The sequence below is a fragment of the Geotrypetes seraphini genome, chromosome 16, assembly GCF_902459505.1.
Source record: "Geotrypetes seraphini chromosome 16, aGeoSer1.1, whole genome shotgun sequence".
Lineage (NCBI taxonomy): Eukaryota > Metazoa > Chordata > Amphibia > Gymnophiona > Dermophiidae > Geotrypetes > Geotrypetes seraphini.
Window position 1 is genome coordinate 4,315,080 of NC_047099.1, and position 19,201 is coordinate 4,334,280.

At 44.8% G+C, this 19,201-nt stretch overlaps 1 protein-coding gene across 4 annotated transcripts in view; it reads left to right on the forward strand.

Moving 5' to 3' along the window:
* LOC117350670 (endothelin-converting enzyme 1-like) overlaps positions 1–13,971 on the forward strand; it is a 32,917-nt gene extending 18,946 nt beyond the window's left edge. The window contains exons 11-19 of one of the 4 annotated variants that reach the window (XR_004537280.1): positions 1,339–1,437; positions 2,335–2,412; positions 2,812–2,915; positions 3,552–3,662; positions 4,078–4,145; positions 5,714–5,877; positions 6,918–7,013; positions 7,281–8,751; positions 13,427–13,971. Coding sequence is in view for 2 of the 4 variants with exons in the window: in XM_033925147.1 (XP_033781038.1) it covers positions 1,339–1,437; positions 2,335–2,412; positions 2,812–2,915; positions 3,552–3,662; positions 4,078–4,145; positions 5,714–5,877; positions 6,918–7,013; positions 7,281–7,457 (897 nt within the window). In the remaining 2 variants the exon portion in view is untranslated. Of the gene's footprint in view, positions 1–1,338; positions 1,438–2,334; positions 2,413–2,811; positions 2,916–3,551; positions 3,663–4,077; positions 4,146–5,713; positions 5,878–6,917; positions 7,014–7,280; positions 9,798–10,798; positions 11,261–13,426 lie in introns of those variants that run through there. The other 3 variants (XR_004537279.1, XM_033925147.1, XM_033925148.1) reach the window with 3 other exon arrangements.
* Positions 13,972–19,201: the final 5,230 nt, after the last annotated feature.

Below are 19,201 nucleotides of genomic sequence, written 5' to 3' on the forward strand. Positions count from 1 at the left end.
CACAAGTCAATCTATCTTATCCTTGCTTTATGTGCTTTAAATCTCAAAGATATTTCAATCAGCCAATTTTGGAATAGTAAAACTTAGCTGTAGCCCGGAGCGAGTGAGTAACCATTGGGAATTGTATTTCTCAACAGAGCATCCCCGTCCCTGAGGCTGAAAAATATTTTAAGCCTCAATGCTATATACACCCAGATTGAGCGTTAACCTGCTATTGCTCCATGTTCCATGCTATGCCAGAACATAGAAATCCTTATTGTACTGAAGGCATCCAAACCTACACTTCTAGGTGATTCACTGGCCCAAAACCTATCACAGTCCTTCTTCCTTCTCTTGTAATGTTTTCCACTCTTTCTATAGCCATCTCCCCATGCCCTTCCTGTTTCCTCTCACTCCTCTCTATTTCCCATCATATAATCCAGTTATAGTCTGGGGCAGCTTTTTCTCAGTTCCCTTACAAGCTCCTTCCTGCGCTTCCTCCTTCCATCAACCACAAGTAATGATCATATCCTGATCTCTGTGTACAATACCATTTGAATGACACATCTGTGTTAAATCATGAGCTTTACTTGTTTCTGGGTTTTCTAACAAAAGAAATTTGTTCTACATTAAAATCATTCCCCTGGTTTTGCCAAATTAAGAAGAAAAAATGTTCATTCAATTTTGAAAGCAAAGAGAGAAGAAAAATGATACAATTTTTGGATTCTTAACATTTTGGAACTCTTTTCATCCAGACCACATAATTCCTTTCTTTAGGTTGTGGTCTGGATGGAAAGCTAGGTCTTCATCATCTTGGACTAAGCCTGGACTCTGTCTGGTCCCATGTGAAATACCAGAGCCAATATGACAATCATAATTCTATGTCTGTAAAGACATTAACACCCCTCACCCACCCACCCACCCCAGTACCCCATATCACCACCAAGTTGCACACCTTCCTGCAGTTCCATAGCTCTCTCTTCACTCCCATTATAATGGCAGATAATATCCATAAGGCCCCTCCCCTAAGACTACCAATTTCACTTCCTGTTGCAGCCCTGTAAATTTCACTCAGATTCCAGCTTTCCACTCGCATCCTCATTACCTCTATTGGATCAGGCTTTTTTGAATACCAATGTATTTTTAATTATGTTACTTTTTCTGCAAGGCTGTCCTATATGCCTGACACCCTTTCTGTGAGTAAATATTTCAATATAATACTCCCAAGTCTCACCATTTACCATCTTGCTCCCCATCATTTCTACAAATACTTGTCTCTCCGTCAATCTGATTATTTTGTGATTCCCTTCCTTTTTCTGCTCAGCAAACTCTCTTCATGGTCATGTTTCTCTCTAACAGGCAGAAGATATGTTTTCAAAGGTGCAAGCTGTACTCCGAAGCCAGTTAGGGAGCCTGGAGTGGATGGACAAACAGACCCGGAAGGAGGCAATGGATAAGGTGATCCTTCATACATATGCCCATAGGTATCATACATCTGCTGTGATCCATCCCATCTACACAGTAATATGGGATCTCCAGTAGCCTCCAACAAGCTCCAAACAAAATCGTAATGAGCAGATTGGATGGGTGATATAGTCTTCATTCACCATCATTTTTCTACGTTTCTGTGCCTATGAGTATCTGTGAACAACTTGCCACAGTGAATGCAACATAGCAAGGTCCACATCAGATTGACCTCCAGACTTTTGAGGGCATCCCGAGTAGAAACCTAAGTGTCTTAGTAGTATCTCATCCTGTTGATGTTCTGCTTGGCCCAAAGTCAACATTATGCAAGCATGGCATTCTTCATAGATTTAAAACCATAGATGTCCCTTTCCCAGATGCAAAGTACATGGATTTGTAGCCATGATTTCACCTTATGAAAAACAAGAACTGTGGGTCCATGCAGTGCAGTGAGGGATTAGTCTGTCCCCAAAAAACAGAGCCAGTGTGTCACCCAACATCTAGGCAGGAAGGGAGTTTTCAATATGTCATCCAAATCTGAGTTTGAATATTTTGTGGAACAGCCACAAAAATCCAGTAGTGAACATGACCATTCTCGAAACAGAAAAGCATCTATATTTTTGTTTTGAAAATAGCCATTTCTCCAGATGTATTATTGATATGAATGTCTATTTAATTATTGTATTCTCCTGATATTTGGATTATTTAACCCTGCTGATGTCGATGAGACTTCTTCCTTATGATTTTTTATTCTTAAAGACTTCCAAACAGTAGCTTTTGGTCTTCATTTAAGCAAGATTTTTTCCATAGGACACAGAATGAGCAAAGACCCTTAGAGTCTTAAATCTTCCATTACAAAAGCAATTCAGTGATTTGGGGATTTTTTTGAAGCTTGACTCCATAAAGGTGCAGATTGGATACCCACCCCGAATTTTGAAAACTGAAGAAATGAATCATGAATATTCAGAGGTATGACCCAACAAAAAGGAACTATTCTATAGTTCTCCCAGTCCTTATAATTTTCCTCTGCTTTCCAGCAACTCCAGCCGGCAATCCTCCACCATTCCTTAATAGTTTTTGCTTTTGGCCTGTTCCTTTTAACTTCACCAAAAGCTCGTGCTCTTCCGCCATTCCTTATAACTTCCCCAACAGCTCGTGCTCTTCCGCCATTCCCTATAATTTCCCCAACAGCTTATGTCTCTCCGCCATTCCCTATAACTTCCCCAACAGCTTGTATTCCTCCGCCATTTCCTACCACTTCCTCATTAGCTCTTCTACTATTTCCTACAGCTCCCCACCCAGCCAACCCGAACTCTCCCATCATGCCTTCTCTGTTTCACTTCCCTTCCTTCTTGTTTTTGCCCTCAGTTTCAACCCCATGAAGACACATTTTTTGCAAATGTACTGGAGTTCCTGAGATTATCGCAGAAGAGGATTCATCTTGAACCTGTGGACACTCATGGAGAGGAATAGTATGTATTACCAGTAGTATAAATGAAACAAAGGCAGATCAATAACTAATTTAGCTTTGTATCTCCCAATTCCCGCCTACCCTCACAGCACTAGTGATATCACCACCTGGCCCACCAATGCCGTGCTTCCTGTCCCCGAGATCGCCAGTGCTACCTACTTCTCAATTTCTATTCCCTCTTCCTTATGAGCCTAGGGCTCTCAGTGTCTCCAAACATGACTGCAACTCATGATAATGGCTCCCAGTGATGATTTTTGTGTATCTTGATGGCGGTAGTGGCAAAGGTTTGCCACCTAAGGCACTGGCCTAGGAAGCCTAGATGGAATTATAGTCCTTGGCAGGATTAGTGTATAAGAAGGGCATAGTGGCAGCTAACATGGGCAGGAGGAGTGTGTGTTGCTTTAGATAGATTTAATACGTACCCTGAAGAAGGTTAGTATAAACAAAGACAGGATGTAGTGTTAGATAGATAGAAGGAATATATATGCCTTGACACTGGAGGTGTATGAAATATAAATGAAAGGAACGTTGCACTAATCATCAAAGAACTGATAACTACTTTCTTCCTTCCATGTGTGTCTCCTCCACTCTTCAGAATTTGCAGCAAAAGGTGTCTCTCTTTCCTTCTTTCTTTCAGTTGGGAAGTTCCTCCTTTCTCCGTGTATTCCTACTATTCCCTGAAACACAACACTGTGATCTTCCCTGCAGGCATGTTCCGGAGTCCTTTTTTCCACAAGGATTTTCCAAGGTAGGCCCGGGAACAGAGTGTGTGGGGGAGAAGGGACTGCCCTCGGGCATTCTGGGAATGAGATCCTCCTAAAGGGCAATGGGAAATGCTGCTGACATTCCTGGTGTTACTCAGAGGAAATCAACAGCTCAGGCAAGTCCAGAAACTCAAGACCTGTGTATGCTGTGTACTTAACACACAGAGACAGTCAGACAGGCTGCTGCAGCTCTTACCCCTGATACTCTCAATAGCCAAAGAGTGAGGCCTAACCAAATAATGCTAATATGGCAAATAGACTGACAAACTCCAATTTGTGGTGCAATGGTACCATCTTGTGACAGTTAAGTAGATTATGGTCTTGTTTGCTGTGCATAGAAGACAAGCTGGAGGGCTTGAACCTGGTCCTAGACTAACAAGATCTATATTTTTCTCTCAGCGCAGTGAACTTTGGAGCAGCTGGCATGTTTATGGCTCACGAACTCCTCCATGCTCTCTACGAATATGGTACTTATCCCAGGGAACTGCAGGACTCAAAATGCAATGTGCCATGTGTAATGTCTAGAATGATGTTTTATCTTGTATTCCTCTTATCCTTAACTTCACAGTCAGCATTGTTTAAGAGTGTGTAAAGTTGCATCCATTACCCAGATGCTGGCAGAATAGTAAAAATGATTTAGGAGACTCCAATAACATGCAGAGAACACGGTGTCAGGTCAAAACCGCGGAAGACAAAGGCGCGCGCCGAAGAAAATAACTGTTTTTAGGGGCTCCGACAGGGGGGGTGTGGGGGGGGAACCCCCCCACTTTACTTTATACAGATCGCGCTGCATTGTGGGGGCATTGTGGGGGGTTTGGGGGGTTGTAACCCCCCACATTTTACTGAAAACTTCACTTTTTCCCTAAAACAGGGAAAAAGTTAAGTTTACAGTATAATGAGGGGGGTTACAACCTCCCAAACCACCCACAACGCCGCCGCACTTTGTATTAAGTAAAGTGTGGGGGCTCCCCAACAACAACCCCCTCGGAGCCCCTAAAAACTGTCATTTTCTTCGGCGCGCGCCTCCGTCTTGCGCTCAGTTGTCGGCGCGCACCTCTGTCTTCCGCGGTTTTGTCTATGAACCAGAGAACACAGGGGCTCAAGATACCAGAGCAGGATATAACCTTCTGTTTTCATTTTGCTGGAGCCTCCTCTGATATTTTCAGACACAGGTATAGATGAGAACCTAAACTGTGTAGTGGATGAATAGGAAAATAAGTGTCTATGAAATGCCAGAAATGCTCCTTGGTACCAGCAACCATGGATGAATCTGTTGCAGTAACAGTAAGATGATTGAGCAGCTGGGCACAAGACTCCTGTTGCCACATCAAAGGCAGACAAGACACAAATGATGTCATTTACAGTATCTCTTTAAAAAAAAACAACCCTGCAGAAGCTGCTTTTGAATTTAAATCAGTTGCCAGTGGTCTAAAACGTGTTAATGTTTTCCATCTTGATACTAGCAATTTATAGATGCCGTTCCATCTAGTTGGAATGGCCTGTTTAAGCCTAGTCTCAAGCTTTTAGAGAGTGACATGGGGACACAGTTTGTCTCTGTCCCTACAGACCTTGGCTCTGTCCCTATCCCTGCTGCATCTCCATGGGCTCTGTCCCTGCCCCAAGGGCTCTCTTCCCCATCCCCGTCCCCACAGATTCTGTACCTCTCCCCTTCCCCATCCTATGGTTATCCACGGGTACCCATCCCTGTGTCATTCTCTATGTGGTCTCTCGAATCCCACAGCCCTCAATGTTCCACATTCTCTGTGTAGATGGAGTGGAGTGAGCTATGACGGAGACTTCAGTAGTTGGAACCTAAGAACAGTACCGGGCCGAGCTTCTGATTCTTGCCCAGAAATAGCTAAGAAGAAGGGGGGAAAAAACCAAACCAACAAATTTTTAGATTGAATCAAGTTGGGCAGACTAGATGGACCATTCGGGTCTTTATCTGCCATCATCTACTATGTTACTAACCCTTTGACTGCATCTTCCCAGAAGGATCCCGCTATTCACTCCTTTGCTTCCTGTTTGTCTGCAGTTAACCTAGGTCCGGGCAGCAAGCAAAGAGAAGCACTGGATCGGGGCACCCGCTGCCTGGTGGAGCAATATGAGAAATATTCCTTTCATGGGCTTGCAGTCAACGGTACTGTCACCCTCCTGGAGAACTTTGCAGACAACGGCGGGCTTGATGTGGCTCACCAGGTGACTTGATGGAGGGATTCTGGGTAAATCATTCACGGCTGGCCTAGGATTTCATTGACTCAGTCTTTCCTAATTGCTTTTGTTCTGAGACAGTGGAAGAACAACTAGGGTTGCCAGACGTCCGGCACTTGTCCAGGTTTTGAAAAGCTTCCAGCTACCAGCAATGTCGGGACAGCATCTGCGTGGATGCATGTGGCGTCATGCACAGATGCCTTCCCAACAAGCAACTAGGTTGAGGGATCGGGGCTGGGGCGGAGCTGGGGGCAGAATGGGGTGTGATTCGAGCAGAATGGGGTGGGCCTGAGGGCGGGGCCATGGGTCCTGAAAATTTGGTAACCCTAATTAAAACTGCAGACAGAAGGTAAAATCTCAGATGAACTCTGGCAATCTATGGGGGTCAGTAAGTTTTGACATGCACTTCCTGAGGCTGAAAAGGGCTTACCATGGGCAGGTCAGCCTTCTTCAGCAGTTACTTGAACCTTCTACAGCACAAAAATAGACAGGAAGAACTCATGCATGAAATTGTGTGAGGAAAATTCAAACAGAGGCTCACGGCCCAAAACGCTGTAAGCAAAAGCCTTTATCTGCCATCATGTTTCTTTGTGTCTATGTTAAGAGGTGACAGGCTCCAGAGTAATCTAAGGAAATACTTTTTTACAGAAAGAGTGGTAGATGCGTGGAATTGTCTTTCGGAAGAGTTGGTGGAGACAGAGACTGTTTCTGAATTCAAGAGGGCCTGAGATAGGCACGTGGGATCTCTCGGAGAGAGAAAGAGATAATGGTTACTGCAGATGGGTAGACTAGATGGGCCATTTGGCCTTTATCTGCCGTCATGTTTCTATGTTTCATTTTGGGCAGTGAGTGTTTGGCTGATCTTTTCTTCACACAGTTTCATACATGAACCATGCCAGAGGGCGTAAACAGAGAGCCAGGAAGCCAGCCACGGCAACCAGCTGGAAAACAGCTGTACCTCAAACCTACAGCGGCAGCCTGGGCCCATCTCTAACTCCTTTCTCTAAACCCATCTCTCTCCTTTTCAGGCCTATGAGAGCTGGGCCCAGAAGCGGACACGCAAGAAGATTTTACCAAAGATCGGACTCAGACCCCATCAGCTCTTCTTTGCCAGTTTTGCGCAGGTAATGGGGGGAACACTTTCCTAAGAGGATTTTTCTTTCTCCATTAGCTAAATGTTTCCATTAGGGAGTTTTATTTCCCTTTTAAATGAAGGAATCCATCATTCAGGGTGTAAACATTTATCATTGGGCAGGAGTGCGGCAGTGAGGTCAACATGTGAAGAAAACAGAGCTATCAGGGAAGGAGACCACAGCTAAAGATTACGAATGGACAGTTGTTATAACCTGCTCATAACTTTGACCTGGTCTTTTCTCACTGTCACCCCTCAGGCCTTCTGTGGAACAGAGACCAGCGAGGGACTGCGAGAAACTTTACTCCAGGACCGCCACAGCCCTCCTCGGTTCCGTGTCTTGGGAGCCATCGCTAACAGCAAGGACTTTGGGGGTCTCTTCCAATGTGCAAAAGGTTCCCCCATGAACCCCGAGAGCAAGTGCCGCATCTGGTGACCCCTGCTCCCCACCCTAGACATGGAAAAGAATGGAAGTTCCGTCAACCAAAGAATAGTAAACTTGTCAACTTTGCCTGACCTTCAGCTACGTCACTGGTGATGGACTTGATGGGGTGTTACCCAGGACAGAGTACCAGGGACGACTCGGCGTTCGTTTTTCTCCTCATGCTTCCTAGCTCCGAACAGATAGGGAAACTTCACTCATTGACACTGAGAGACTGCATTCAAGCCATAGATCCTCAAGATGGCGCCCTTGCTCTATGAACAGTGCAACCATCCTTTGGCTCTGCAGTGATTAACCTCAGCATCTTCCTTCAGGTTTCCCCCACCTTAGTCCCTCCAGGCAAATCCTACACATTGTTCAATTGATCAAGTGCTCTGAACTCAAAAGTAAACAACTTTTAAATGTTAAGAGCCAATAGGTTGCTAAGGTTGGGATGGGTCACCGAATTCTGTCCCTGTGGGTCTTAGCCCAATCTGATTTTCCATGTTATCCACACTGAGAATTCCACAGGAACATACACATTCATGTGGTCTGAGAGCCTGCTTCATCAGCAGAGGAATGGTGAGCCTCCGTGCCGCAGCTGTTGGCTTCTCCCGAGGAGCAGAGAATGTCTTAAAGCAGCTCCTTTCTAGAGCCCTTCTCTTTCCTCCACTGGGATACTAGGGTGGTGAAAATATGTAAATTGACCTGGCCTTGTGCCAAAGCAACATAAGCAAATTATAGCTTCTTGATATTCATTGTGGATATCACAAACAGGAAAACGAGGCCCACTGGGTGAGGCTCCAGGCCCAGGTTGGAAAGCAAAGCACTACTATTTGTTTCTGAAAATGTCATTTATTGCTAAATGTTAAGATTACCAGTTGTCAGTGGGAACAGGCTGGTATTCCCTCCCAGTTGCATCCAGGGACCTGCTGTTCCTGCTTTTCTGGAAGAAACTGGAGTTTCAAGTCCACAGATGCAACGGGGGCAAACGCAGGAGCGCCTGAGCCTGGATTGGAGCCTGTTGGTGACCCCTGTAGAAACGCCAGGAGCAGACTGCAGTGACGGTGAACCCATTCAGAGATGCTGCAAGCTTGGAAAGTCACCCCCATGTCAGCAGGGACGGGCTGCACAAATTTGGCTTTACCCCAAGGCGTGACCTGTGGACCCATAATGAGGAAACGGGAAACAGCAGTCTGCAGATGCACTGGGGACAGGCCTGGCTTGGCAAGTCCTCCTAGATCTCAGAACGCTCTTTCATCCTCCCTTGCTCGCTTTTCACAACTGCAACAAGTCTTGAACAGCAGCGGTAGGTTGCCCAGTCTTCCAACCCAGAAGTAGTTGCTTGTCTCTTTACTTCCTCTTTTGACAGAGGTTCTCGACTCAGTCCATGGGACACATCAAGCCAGTCTGGTTTTCAAGGCATCCACACTGAATATGCATGATACATTTGCATGAGCCTCTTCCATTTTACGAGGTGCTACCCAAAGGTTCAGGGAATGTGAACAGCGTGCATGAACTGAATATAGTATGCCCTTCTGCCACTAGAGGTGTCTAGCAGTATGCTTTGTGAATTAGTGTGCCAAAGGGCGTGCAGCTGAATGGTCGCGTTGTTTTGTTCTGTGCGATTTTGTAAAGTTGTGTTTTAGTGACTCGGCGGATTTCGATGCAACAGATTTTACTGAGCAAAGAATCTGTATCAAATTTTGTTTCAAACTTTAAAAAAAACTGATGCAGAAACCCATCATATGCTCTAGGAAGCTTTTGGAGATAATGCCATGTGCCACAGCAAAATCTTTCTTTGGTACAAACGCTTCAAGGATGGAAGAACATCTGTCCATGACGATGACTGTTCCAGACGACCATCAACAAGCACAACACCAGAAACCATAGCAAAAGTTTGTGAGACTATCCTTGCAGATCGTAGCCCTATTTGCCTGACCTTGCCCCCTGTGATTTTTTTTTTTTTTTTCCTATTTCCCAAAATAAAATTATGACTGAAAGGGCACCGTTTTAACACGATTGAAGAGATCCAGGCAGAATCACAGGAAGTCCTCAAGGGATTCACCCAAGATGACTTCAAGAGATGCATGGACTCATAGGGAAAACGCTGGGACTGCTGTATACATTCTCAAGGGGACTACTTCGAAGGAGATGGTGGAAACTAGAAGTTTTGGTAAGCAATTTTTTAAAAAAATTGAATTCCTTGAACTTTTGGTTAGCACCTCGTATACATGGCAAATGAGGTTTAACGTGGATAAGTGTAAGGTCATGCATGTCGATAAGAAAAATCTTATACACGAATACTGGATGTCCGATGCAGTACTTGGAGAGACCCCCCAGGAAAGAGACTTGGGAGTACTGGTCGACAAGTCAATGAAGCCGTCTGTGCAATGTGCGGCGGCAGCGAAAAGAATGCTTGGAATGATTAAGAAGGGGATCACAAACAGATCAGAGAAAGTTATCATGCTGCTGTACCAGGCCATGGTACACCCCCACCTGGAATACTGCGTCCAGCACAGGTCGCTGTACATGAAGAAGGACTCGAAAGGGTCAAGAGAAGAGCGACTAAAATGGTTAAGGGACTGGAGGAGTTACCGTACAATGATAGATTAGATAAACTGGGCCTCTTCTCCCTTGAAAAGAGGAGATTGAGAGGGGACAAGATTGAAACATTCAAGATAATGAAGGAAATAGACTTAGTAGATAAGGACAGGTTGTTCACCCTCTCCAAGGTAGAGAGAATGAGAGGGCACTCTCTAAAGTTAAAAGGGGAGAGATTCCGTACAAACGTAAGGAAGTTCTTCTTCACCCAGAGAGTGGTAGAAAGCTGGAACGCTCTTCCACCGGCTGTTATAGGGGAAAACACCCTCCAGGGATTCAAGACAGTTAGACAAGTTCCTGCTAAACCAGAACATACGCAGGTAAGGCTAGACTCAGGGCACTGGTCTTTGACCTGGGGGCCGCCGCGTGAGCGGACTGCTGGGCACGATGGACCACTGGTCTGACCCAGCAGCAACAATTCTTCTGTTCTTATATATTCATTGTGAACATCTTGAAAACCTAATTTGCTAGGTGCATCCCGAGGACTGAGCAGAGAGAACCCCTGTGCTATGCAAATATTAAGTATTACTGTTAGTGTATTAAGGATGGATTTCATAGTAAAACTGTGCAAATGTTAGTTTTCCTAGACAAGCCAATCAGAGCACTGCAAGGGGGACTGGTATATTAGTTACTAGATCCATAGCAGGGCATCGGTGTCTGTGGCCTTTAAGGTTACATTAAGAAATAACATTTGTTTTTTTATTTCCCTTTCTGGTGTTGTTTATTTCATGTCTTTATTTGTGATGTCTCAGGAGTCGACTGGGCTATGGAGAACCCCCTCACAAGGTCACCTAACATGTTAGGCGGAAGAGAGGCCGGCAGGCAGGGTGAACAGTGGAAAAAAAAATCCCCCAAAACTCTACTTAGCTTCTGACGCTAATTTTGCGTGAAAAATACTCCTTCCCAAACTCAAGGTTTGCTATTGGCCCAGAACTGCTGAATTTACGCTCCTCCCTGGTGCTGCGATATTGCACTTCCAGACCTGACCTGGTGTCCGCCCCTGCCCTCCCCCCATTTCAAGTTCCCAGGATATCCAAACTAAATATGCATGACAGCAGTTTGCCTACATGCATCTTCACTGTGCCTAACCTGAAAACCTGTACAGCTGACTTCTAAATGCATTCAGTGGTGTAGCCATAATGATTTCTCCTGGCAAAATCTCCACATTTCAATAAAGAATCCCTTGCTCTGTAGGTGAGGAAATCTATTACTTCAGTCTGATTCTGTTTGCTGCTTCTGGTGTGGTAATGTCTATGTCACCTTGACTGTCTCCCTGCCTCTAGGGGGAACCCTGGGGCTACAAGGAAGCACCTTAGCAACATCCATGATTCAGCATCTTGAGGGCACCTTTATAAACTTCTTTTAGAAACACCCTGCATGGGATCATCTGCTTAATGTAATTCTGCAGCAAATGACATTCTTCAGAGCACAGCAGCTTCAGAAATAAACAATAAAATGATTATTGAAAATGTATAAAGAAACACCAAAAGGGAAATGAACAGACTCTCTTGTTCTCAGGTTCCTTGAATGCTAATCCCAGGCGTCCCATACGATACAGACTGCTCTAAAGTACCAAAGATTTCCCCCGAGAGACATTCACAGACTTTCTTGCAAGGCACATCAACAATAGATTTGTATCAAAAAAAATACAGAAATTGATTTGTATCTCTCGTGGCTGTAAGGTCACAAACTTAGGCTCCTCTAAGGTCAAGGGTAAACAATGCTCAATCTCTGGAGGGGATGGGGAGGCTGGAGGGTGAACAGGCCCCAGGTCATGTCACGACTCAAGCCAGCTGGAGCACCATGAGAAATGGAAATAACTCTTCACCAACTGGGTCACTTTTGGGTTTATTCATTCTACAATGACCCACTATCCATGGCCTGTGTTGGTGGTCCTTCCAGCTAGAGAATGACGCAGAGACAAATTTTTTCCCGTCCCCGCAAGAACTCATTTTCCCTTCTCGATGAGTTCTTTTCCTGTCCCTGCCCCATTCCTGCAAGCTCCGTCCTCATCTGCACAAGCCTCAAACACTTGAAAATCGTAAGTGTTCAAGGCTTGTGCGGTTAAGGCTGAGCTTAGAGGAATGGAGTGGGGACGGCGACAAAACTCGCAGGGACGGGAAGGGGAAATTCAGTTCCCGCAGGGGACAGGGAAAAATTTGCCCCCGTGTCATTCTCTACTTCCAGCATACTCAGTAGGCAATCAAGAAGGGGATGTATGCATCCAAGTCTTCTTCCAGGAACCAGCCAATCAGATCCAGGACAAGCTCCCGCATAAAAAAAGCAGCAGAGTGCCCAGGTTAAAACAAAGGGCCATGTCGAAGAGATGCTCCCTCACTGCCGCGTTGGCCATCCGAGACTCTTGGCTTTGGGCCATGTTGAAGATTTCCATGCGGTCTCCTGTGAACACGGCCTGGAAGGAATCCACTATCTGCTCTTCCCCTGGCCAGAGAGAGTAAAGAAAGACACTTTAGTGCACCCCCCTCTCTCTTACACATGCGTGAACTATGTACATTGGGGACTGAACATGCAACCAGGCCAGCTTTTCTGCTTCCTTCTCCAAGGTTTTGCATATGCTGTGAAATACATTTCATTGTTGAGCAGGAGGAAATTCCAATTGAGTTAGTTTGATCCATGTAACTCCCCAAATTACACAGGTTAAGCCTGACAAACCTTTTGAAAAATGACCCAAGGACAACTGAAATCATTCCAGGCCATAGGTTGCCTTAGGCGGCACATGAGAGGATTGTAGCTGAAGTCTGTTGAGATGTAATGTTTGATTTTGCGATCACTTAGAACTCTAGTTAAGCAGAATCTAAAAACTTAGTTACATAGAAATGACCTCCTCCTGGGCACGGTGAAGGAGCTTGCTCAAAATTGGGTTGCTCAGCACCCAAGTGCACTCACAGCATTGGCTCCTATGCTCCAGACCTCACAGATATGTCCAGTTGGACATCAAGACTAGTGGACATTCATTGATCTAATGCAGTGGTTCTCATCCCAGTTCTCAACGCACACCCGGCCAGTTAGGTTTTCAGGACACTTTCGATGAATATGCATCAGTTAAATTTGCATACCAAGGGGACACTGCGTACAAATCTATCTCATCCATATTCATTGTGGCTATCTTGAAAACCTGATTAAATGAATATGTCCCGGGTTGAGAACCGCTGATCTAATGTAGGCATTATGGCCTGTTTTTCTCCCGGACCAATATGGCTCCAGGAACCCTGTCTCCCACCACCACCTCACCCAGCATTCCAAGCTCCTGTTTAGGCAGACAATTTTTTTTATTTTTTTAATGTTTTTCTTTACATATTAACAGGGCTGTCTAAGTCAAAATCTTATTATATCAGGACCTGTGTCTTTATTCATTACAGATTCTCCACAGACACAGAAGAAGCCCCCACCTCATCCTACTGGATTTGTGAGCTTCTTTTCACCTTCTGTGTATTTTCCTCTACCTTTCAGAGGTTACAGGTGAAAGAATTTTGTGATATATTTCATGGATTCAATCATTTTTCCTAAATATCCCCCACCTTATTTATTCCATGTACTCTTCTTGAGCTGACATCTATGTTCATTTTGCTGGTATGTCACTGCTTGTTTTACACTACTCTCGGAATATCACTCCGGCCTTTTCATTATTCAGGAGTCTGAGGGCCCTTGTAGTCCTGTTGGCCCTGCAGGATACCGGCTTCTTCACAGACTCTGACACGCATTCTTGAATTAGCACCAGAACAATGCATGTGAGCTTCTGAGGCCATGTTTACAGTAGGTCCCTTTCTTTGGCTCAAAAATTATCAACTGAATAAAGGAATGACTTCTCACACTCATGACTGACACATATTGGTAAATCACATCACAACTTACACAAATCACACATCATACATAATGACATCTCCTTACCTCCCCCCCCTCCCCCCCACGACACCATCCCTTGGTCTCTTACTTGTTGAGCTGGTCAGTGTTGTAGCAGTGGATGTCACTCCCTCCTGCCTTCGAATCCTCACTCCCTGCAGTGGCCCCATTCCCACCTTTGGTGGAAGAACAATGCCTGATACTGCCAAGAACACGGAGGCCAGGAGCAGAATTCTCAGGTGGAGTTCAAGTCTGGTGGGGCCCATCATCTCCTCCAACCCTGCAGGACATCAGCATTCACCCCTTACTCCCCTATCCCTCCTCTACCAGGAAGGTTCTATGACACTGATGCTGGCGATGTCACTGAGGGCTCTGTGACTTCACCATGAGGCCACAGCCTGCCATGGAGAACTGCTGCTTACATGGACAAAAGAAGGTGCCACGGGGATGGTACTAGGAAGATGATAAGCATATAGGTCTCAAAGGCGATTAAAGCTTATAATAAAGCATATTACAGTAATTCTTCTTCACAAACACACACACGCAGACACACATATAGACTGTGACACATCATATGCATAAGTAGGGTTACCATATGGCTCCAGAATGGGAGATTGAGACATCCAGGTTTTACTTCCATTGAAAGCAATGGAAATAAGCAGGACAGATTGAGACATTTGGATTTTACTTCCACTGAAAGCAATGGATGTAAAACCCGGATGTCTCAATTCGTGTGGAGCCATATGGTAATCCTACACATAAGGATATCTTGACAGTCACCCACTCCCAAAGGGTTGGTGAGCTTTATTCCTTTTAGGAAATGGTCTCTGAAAAAATATCCTAGAGGCAGAGGTGTAGCTATGTGGGGTGGAAAAGGAGCCTATGCAGATCAGCTGTTCAGCTTCACATCGACGCCTGTTTCACAAAAGGTCTGCTCCCCCTGACATCAAAACCTGGTTTCTCCTCCGCATATAGATAAAAGTACTGCGGCCTCAGCCGAGTCTCGGAGAGTCTGCAATGATTTTCAGCTGCATTACTCAGACAACAACACTGAGAATCACTACAGACTGCCTCAGCGACAAAGGATGAGGGAAAATGCAGCTCTGAAGAAAGGGGCATTGTCAGCTATGATTTAATGCTAAAACATACGAGGTCATGCATCTTGGCTCCAAAAACCCAAGGGAATGGTATAATATAAGGGTTGAAGCCACTGAAGTACTTCTGTTCCTGCATCTGCCTTTCTTTCTTTTCCTTCTCCCCTCTTTCCTTCTGTTTCTCTTTCTCCCCCTTTCTTTGGCTCTCTCTATCCTCCTATCCCTTTGAGTTTGTGCACACATCTTCAGGGTACCCAGGCAGAGATTATTAGCAGAAGTAATAGTCTCCTTGCCTGGTCCGGGGAGAGTCTTATGGTGTGAAGTTTCCACTCTCCTGGGACTGGGCCACATTCCAACATGTCTACAACGGATGTGCCAGTGGCAAGGGACCTCAAACTATCACACTGACCCAGACACCCTCTGGAGAAATCTGTCCATAGGAAGCAATTAGACTGGGTCTGGAGCACGGATACTGATCAAGGACTTGGGGAAGAGCCCAGGGCACCCTGGAACATTCATTCCTATGTTTAATCATTTGAATAATTATTATACACAAGAGAATGGTGCTGAACAGCCCTGAGACATCAGAGACAATCATTAACCCCATACAAAACTACAGCATTAGGGAGACGGGGAGAAAATACAATAAGCACAGAATCCCAGCCAAGGAGCATAGGGGCCTCACAGGGGTTCAAACAGAGAAATAAGAACATTACACAAGATGACGGATTTTATGCAACCAAATCTGGGATATCTTTATAACAGAATGCAGAATTCATCCTGTAATATCTGGAGGGGCTCCTTATAGAAACATGATAGCAGATAAAGGCCAAATGGCCCATCCAGTCTACCCATCCGCAGTAACCATTACCTCTTCCTCTCTCTACGAGATCCCACGTGCCTAACCCAGGCTTTCTTGAAATCAGACACAGTCTCTGTTTCCACCACCTCTTCCGGTAGACCGTTCCACGCATCTACCACCCTTTCTGGGAAAAAAAGTATTTCCTCAGATTACTCTGGAGACTATCACCTCTTAACTTCATCCTATGCTCTCTCATTGCAGAGTTTCCTTTCAAATGAAAGAGACTCGATCATGCACATTTATAATAGGTAGATATTTAAACGTTTCTGTCATATCTGCCCTCTCCCGCCTTTCCTCCAAAGTATACAGATTGTCTGTCCCCATACGCCTTATGACAAAGACCATCCACCATTTTAGTAGCCTTCCTCTGGACCGACTGCATCCTTTTTATATCTTTTTGAAGGTGCGGCCTCTAGAATTGAACCCAGTATTCTGAAGGAGGTTTTACCAGAGTCTTATAAAGAGGCATCGATGCCTCCTTTTTCCTATCCCTCCCCCCTCCTTTGTTGTTAGGGTTGTACCTGCTGCTCTGTTTAGGTAGGTTCACCAGATTTTACTAATGTAAAATCTAGACCCCCCCCCCCATTGCCCTGCCCCCAGGCCCGCCCACTTCTATCAGCCCCCATCCCATTCTGCCCAAATCACGCCCCATTCCACCCAGCCTCACCCCCCCACAACCTATTCTTGTGCTCGAAGTCGCATTAGGAGTGCATCTGTGTATACACAGGTGTTACGCGATGATGTCACACGTATGTGCACACGTGCGTGACATCACCGTATTGCATCCGCTCTCCCATATAGGTGCCGCTTGCAGCCATAAGGGCTATTGGGATGGTAAACAGGTGGGCATAGTAGGGTTTGGGGGTGTTATGGGGGGCTAACTATGACCTATAACAGAATTGTGATCCGATGTTTATGGGGCACCCTTTCTGTGAAGTTCATAGCAGTGCCTTATAAGTTGCCCCACAACTCTGTTGCCATGTCTGAGTGGCCAGTCCATCACTTTGCTGACCCCTGCCATGTCCAAAAGGTCTTGTTTTAGGCGTTTTGGACTTGGACGATTTTTTGGACGAGGATGCGGTATAAAGATAGATGGCTTAGTGGTCTGGACGATCAAACAGCTGGACATATAATTAGACAATTACATTACATTACATTACATTAGGGATTTCTATTCCGCCATTACCTTGCGGTTCAAGGCGGATTACAAAAGGTTAATTTAAAAACTGAGTTACAATGATTAGCTAGAGAGGTAGGTTGTAGATCTTATAGACATTTAGCGGGTTGTTGAGGGTGAGGTGGTTTGTAGTAGAGTTGATAGGTGGTCAAAGTGGAGGTTCTTTTGTTATTATTAGTGAGTAATGGTTAGATCGATCGTCAGTTTTGGTGTTACTAAGAGGTCGTGATGTTATTGCTGCTTCAGGAATTTCTTGAAAAGTGTGGTCTTTATTTCCTTTCTGAATGTCCTATAGTCTGGGGTGGTCATCAGAAGGTTGGAGATTTGGTTGTCCAGTCTTGCGGCTTGAGTGGCTAGTAGGCCGTCGTGTAGTCTTGTTCTTTTTACTTCCTTGATTGGGGGGGGTATGAATGGGGAGTGCGTTTTTCTCGAAAAGAAATATTTTGGACGTATTTTTTGAGAATGGACTTTAGACGCTGCCGACTTTGGCCAACTAGCGCCCTAGACCCACAATGGATTTATCTGTCATCACTGATTCTTTCTATCTTCTGGTCGGTCGGTCTATGTTCCTCTCTCTTTGTCTCCTTCTGTCCCTTCTGTTGTTCCCATTTCTCTCTCTTGCAGTTTCCTGCCCCTGTCACTCCTGTTCTTCATCTATCACTATTTCTTTCTCTCTCTTCCCCCCACCCCCCTTCATCCTCTTGTCCCTCTGTCCTTGCCTTCACATCTCCAGCCTCCCTCCCCAGCAGAGGGTCAATGAGTATAGACAGGCTGGATTATCACCAAAGGCACATAGCTGCTTGACCATATTCGAGAGAGGGTTTATGGTATAAAGTTTCCACTCTCCAGGGACTGGGCCCAATTCCAGTATGTCTAAAGCAGATTCGCTGCTGGCAAAGGGCCTCAGATTGTCACATTAACTCCATCATCCTAATGAGAAATCTGGGCAGAGAGGAAGTTATTAGTCAGGGGCTGGAGCACCGATATAGATCATGGGCATCAGGAAAGCAGGCAAAGAGCCCTGAGCACTCTGGAAAATACATTCTGATCATTAATTCATAAGTAAATAATTATTGTACAGGAGGGAATCGTGCCAAGCTGCCTCGAGACACCGAGGATCACTGTTAACCCCAGAAACTCTGAGGCTTTCACTCTTGCACAGCCTTGTACTTAAGAGGGGCAATTATTAATGGGCTTTGCTCCTGCTTCCCCTTTGGGAAAGTATAGCATGATAATTCAACAATCAAATCCCTGACTATATTACTCAGGAATAATGCTAGCTGAGATGGATCAAAGTGTTAGCATTATATTTGATCATACACACTATAGAAATTTAAGCACATAAGACATCCATATATATCTATATGTTCCTCACATTATATCTGGAATCTTTCCAGCTTTTTTCTGTTCCAATGGCTCACAAAACCAATTCCAAAATAGTGCAAAAGACTAGATATTTATAAGCATAACTATATCATAATATGATTTTGGATTTTACTACATAAAGCCATAAATAGCAGATTGTAGGCATCCTAAATACATACGATAAATGCACATGAGTTGAGTCTCTTTCATTTGAAAGGAAGCTCTGGAATGAGAGGGCATAGGATGAAGTTAAGAGGCGACAGACTCAGGAGTAATCTATGGAAATACTTTTTTACAGAAAGGGTGGTAGATGTGTGGAACAGTCTCCCGGAAGAAGTGGTGGAGACAGAGACCCTCTGATTTCAAAGAAAGCATGGGATAATAATAATAATAACTTTATTCTTTTATACCGCCATAACCAAAAGTTCTAGGCGGTTTACACTACAAAGAGCTGGACAATCAGCGAAATACAATAATACAGTAAAAAATATAAATATTTATAAAATAGAATTTCAATAATAAACTTATCGAACAAAGTGGTCTTAATTAATTTCCGAAAATTGCAATAGGATAACATAGCTTGCTGAATACATTTACCTAACCAAGATTTTTGCTAGGGTCCTATCTAAGAAGGTCTTATATCTACACCCATTAATAGGCACGTGGGATCTCTTAGAGAGAGGGAGAGTTCATGGTTACTCCGGCTAGGCAGACTGGATGGGCCATTTAGCCTTAATCTGCCATCATGTTTCTATGTTTCTACCCCCACATTCTGCCTACCCCCAAGAACACTCAA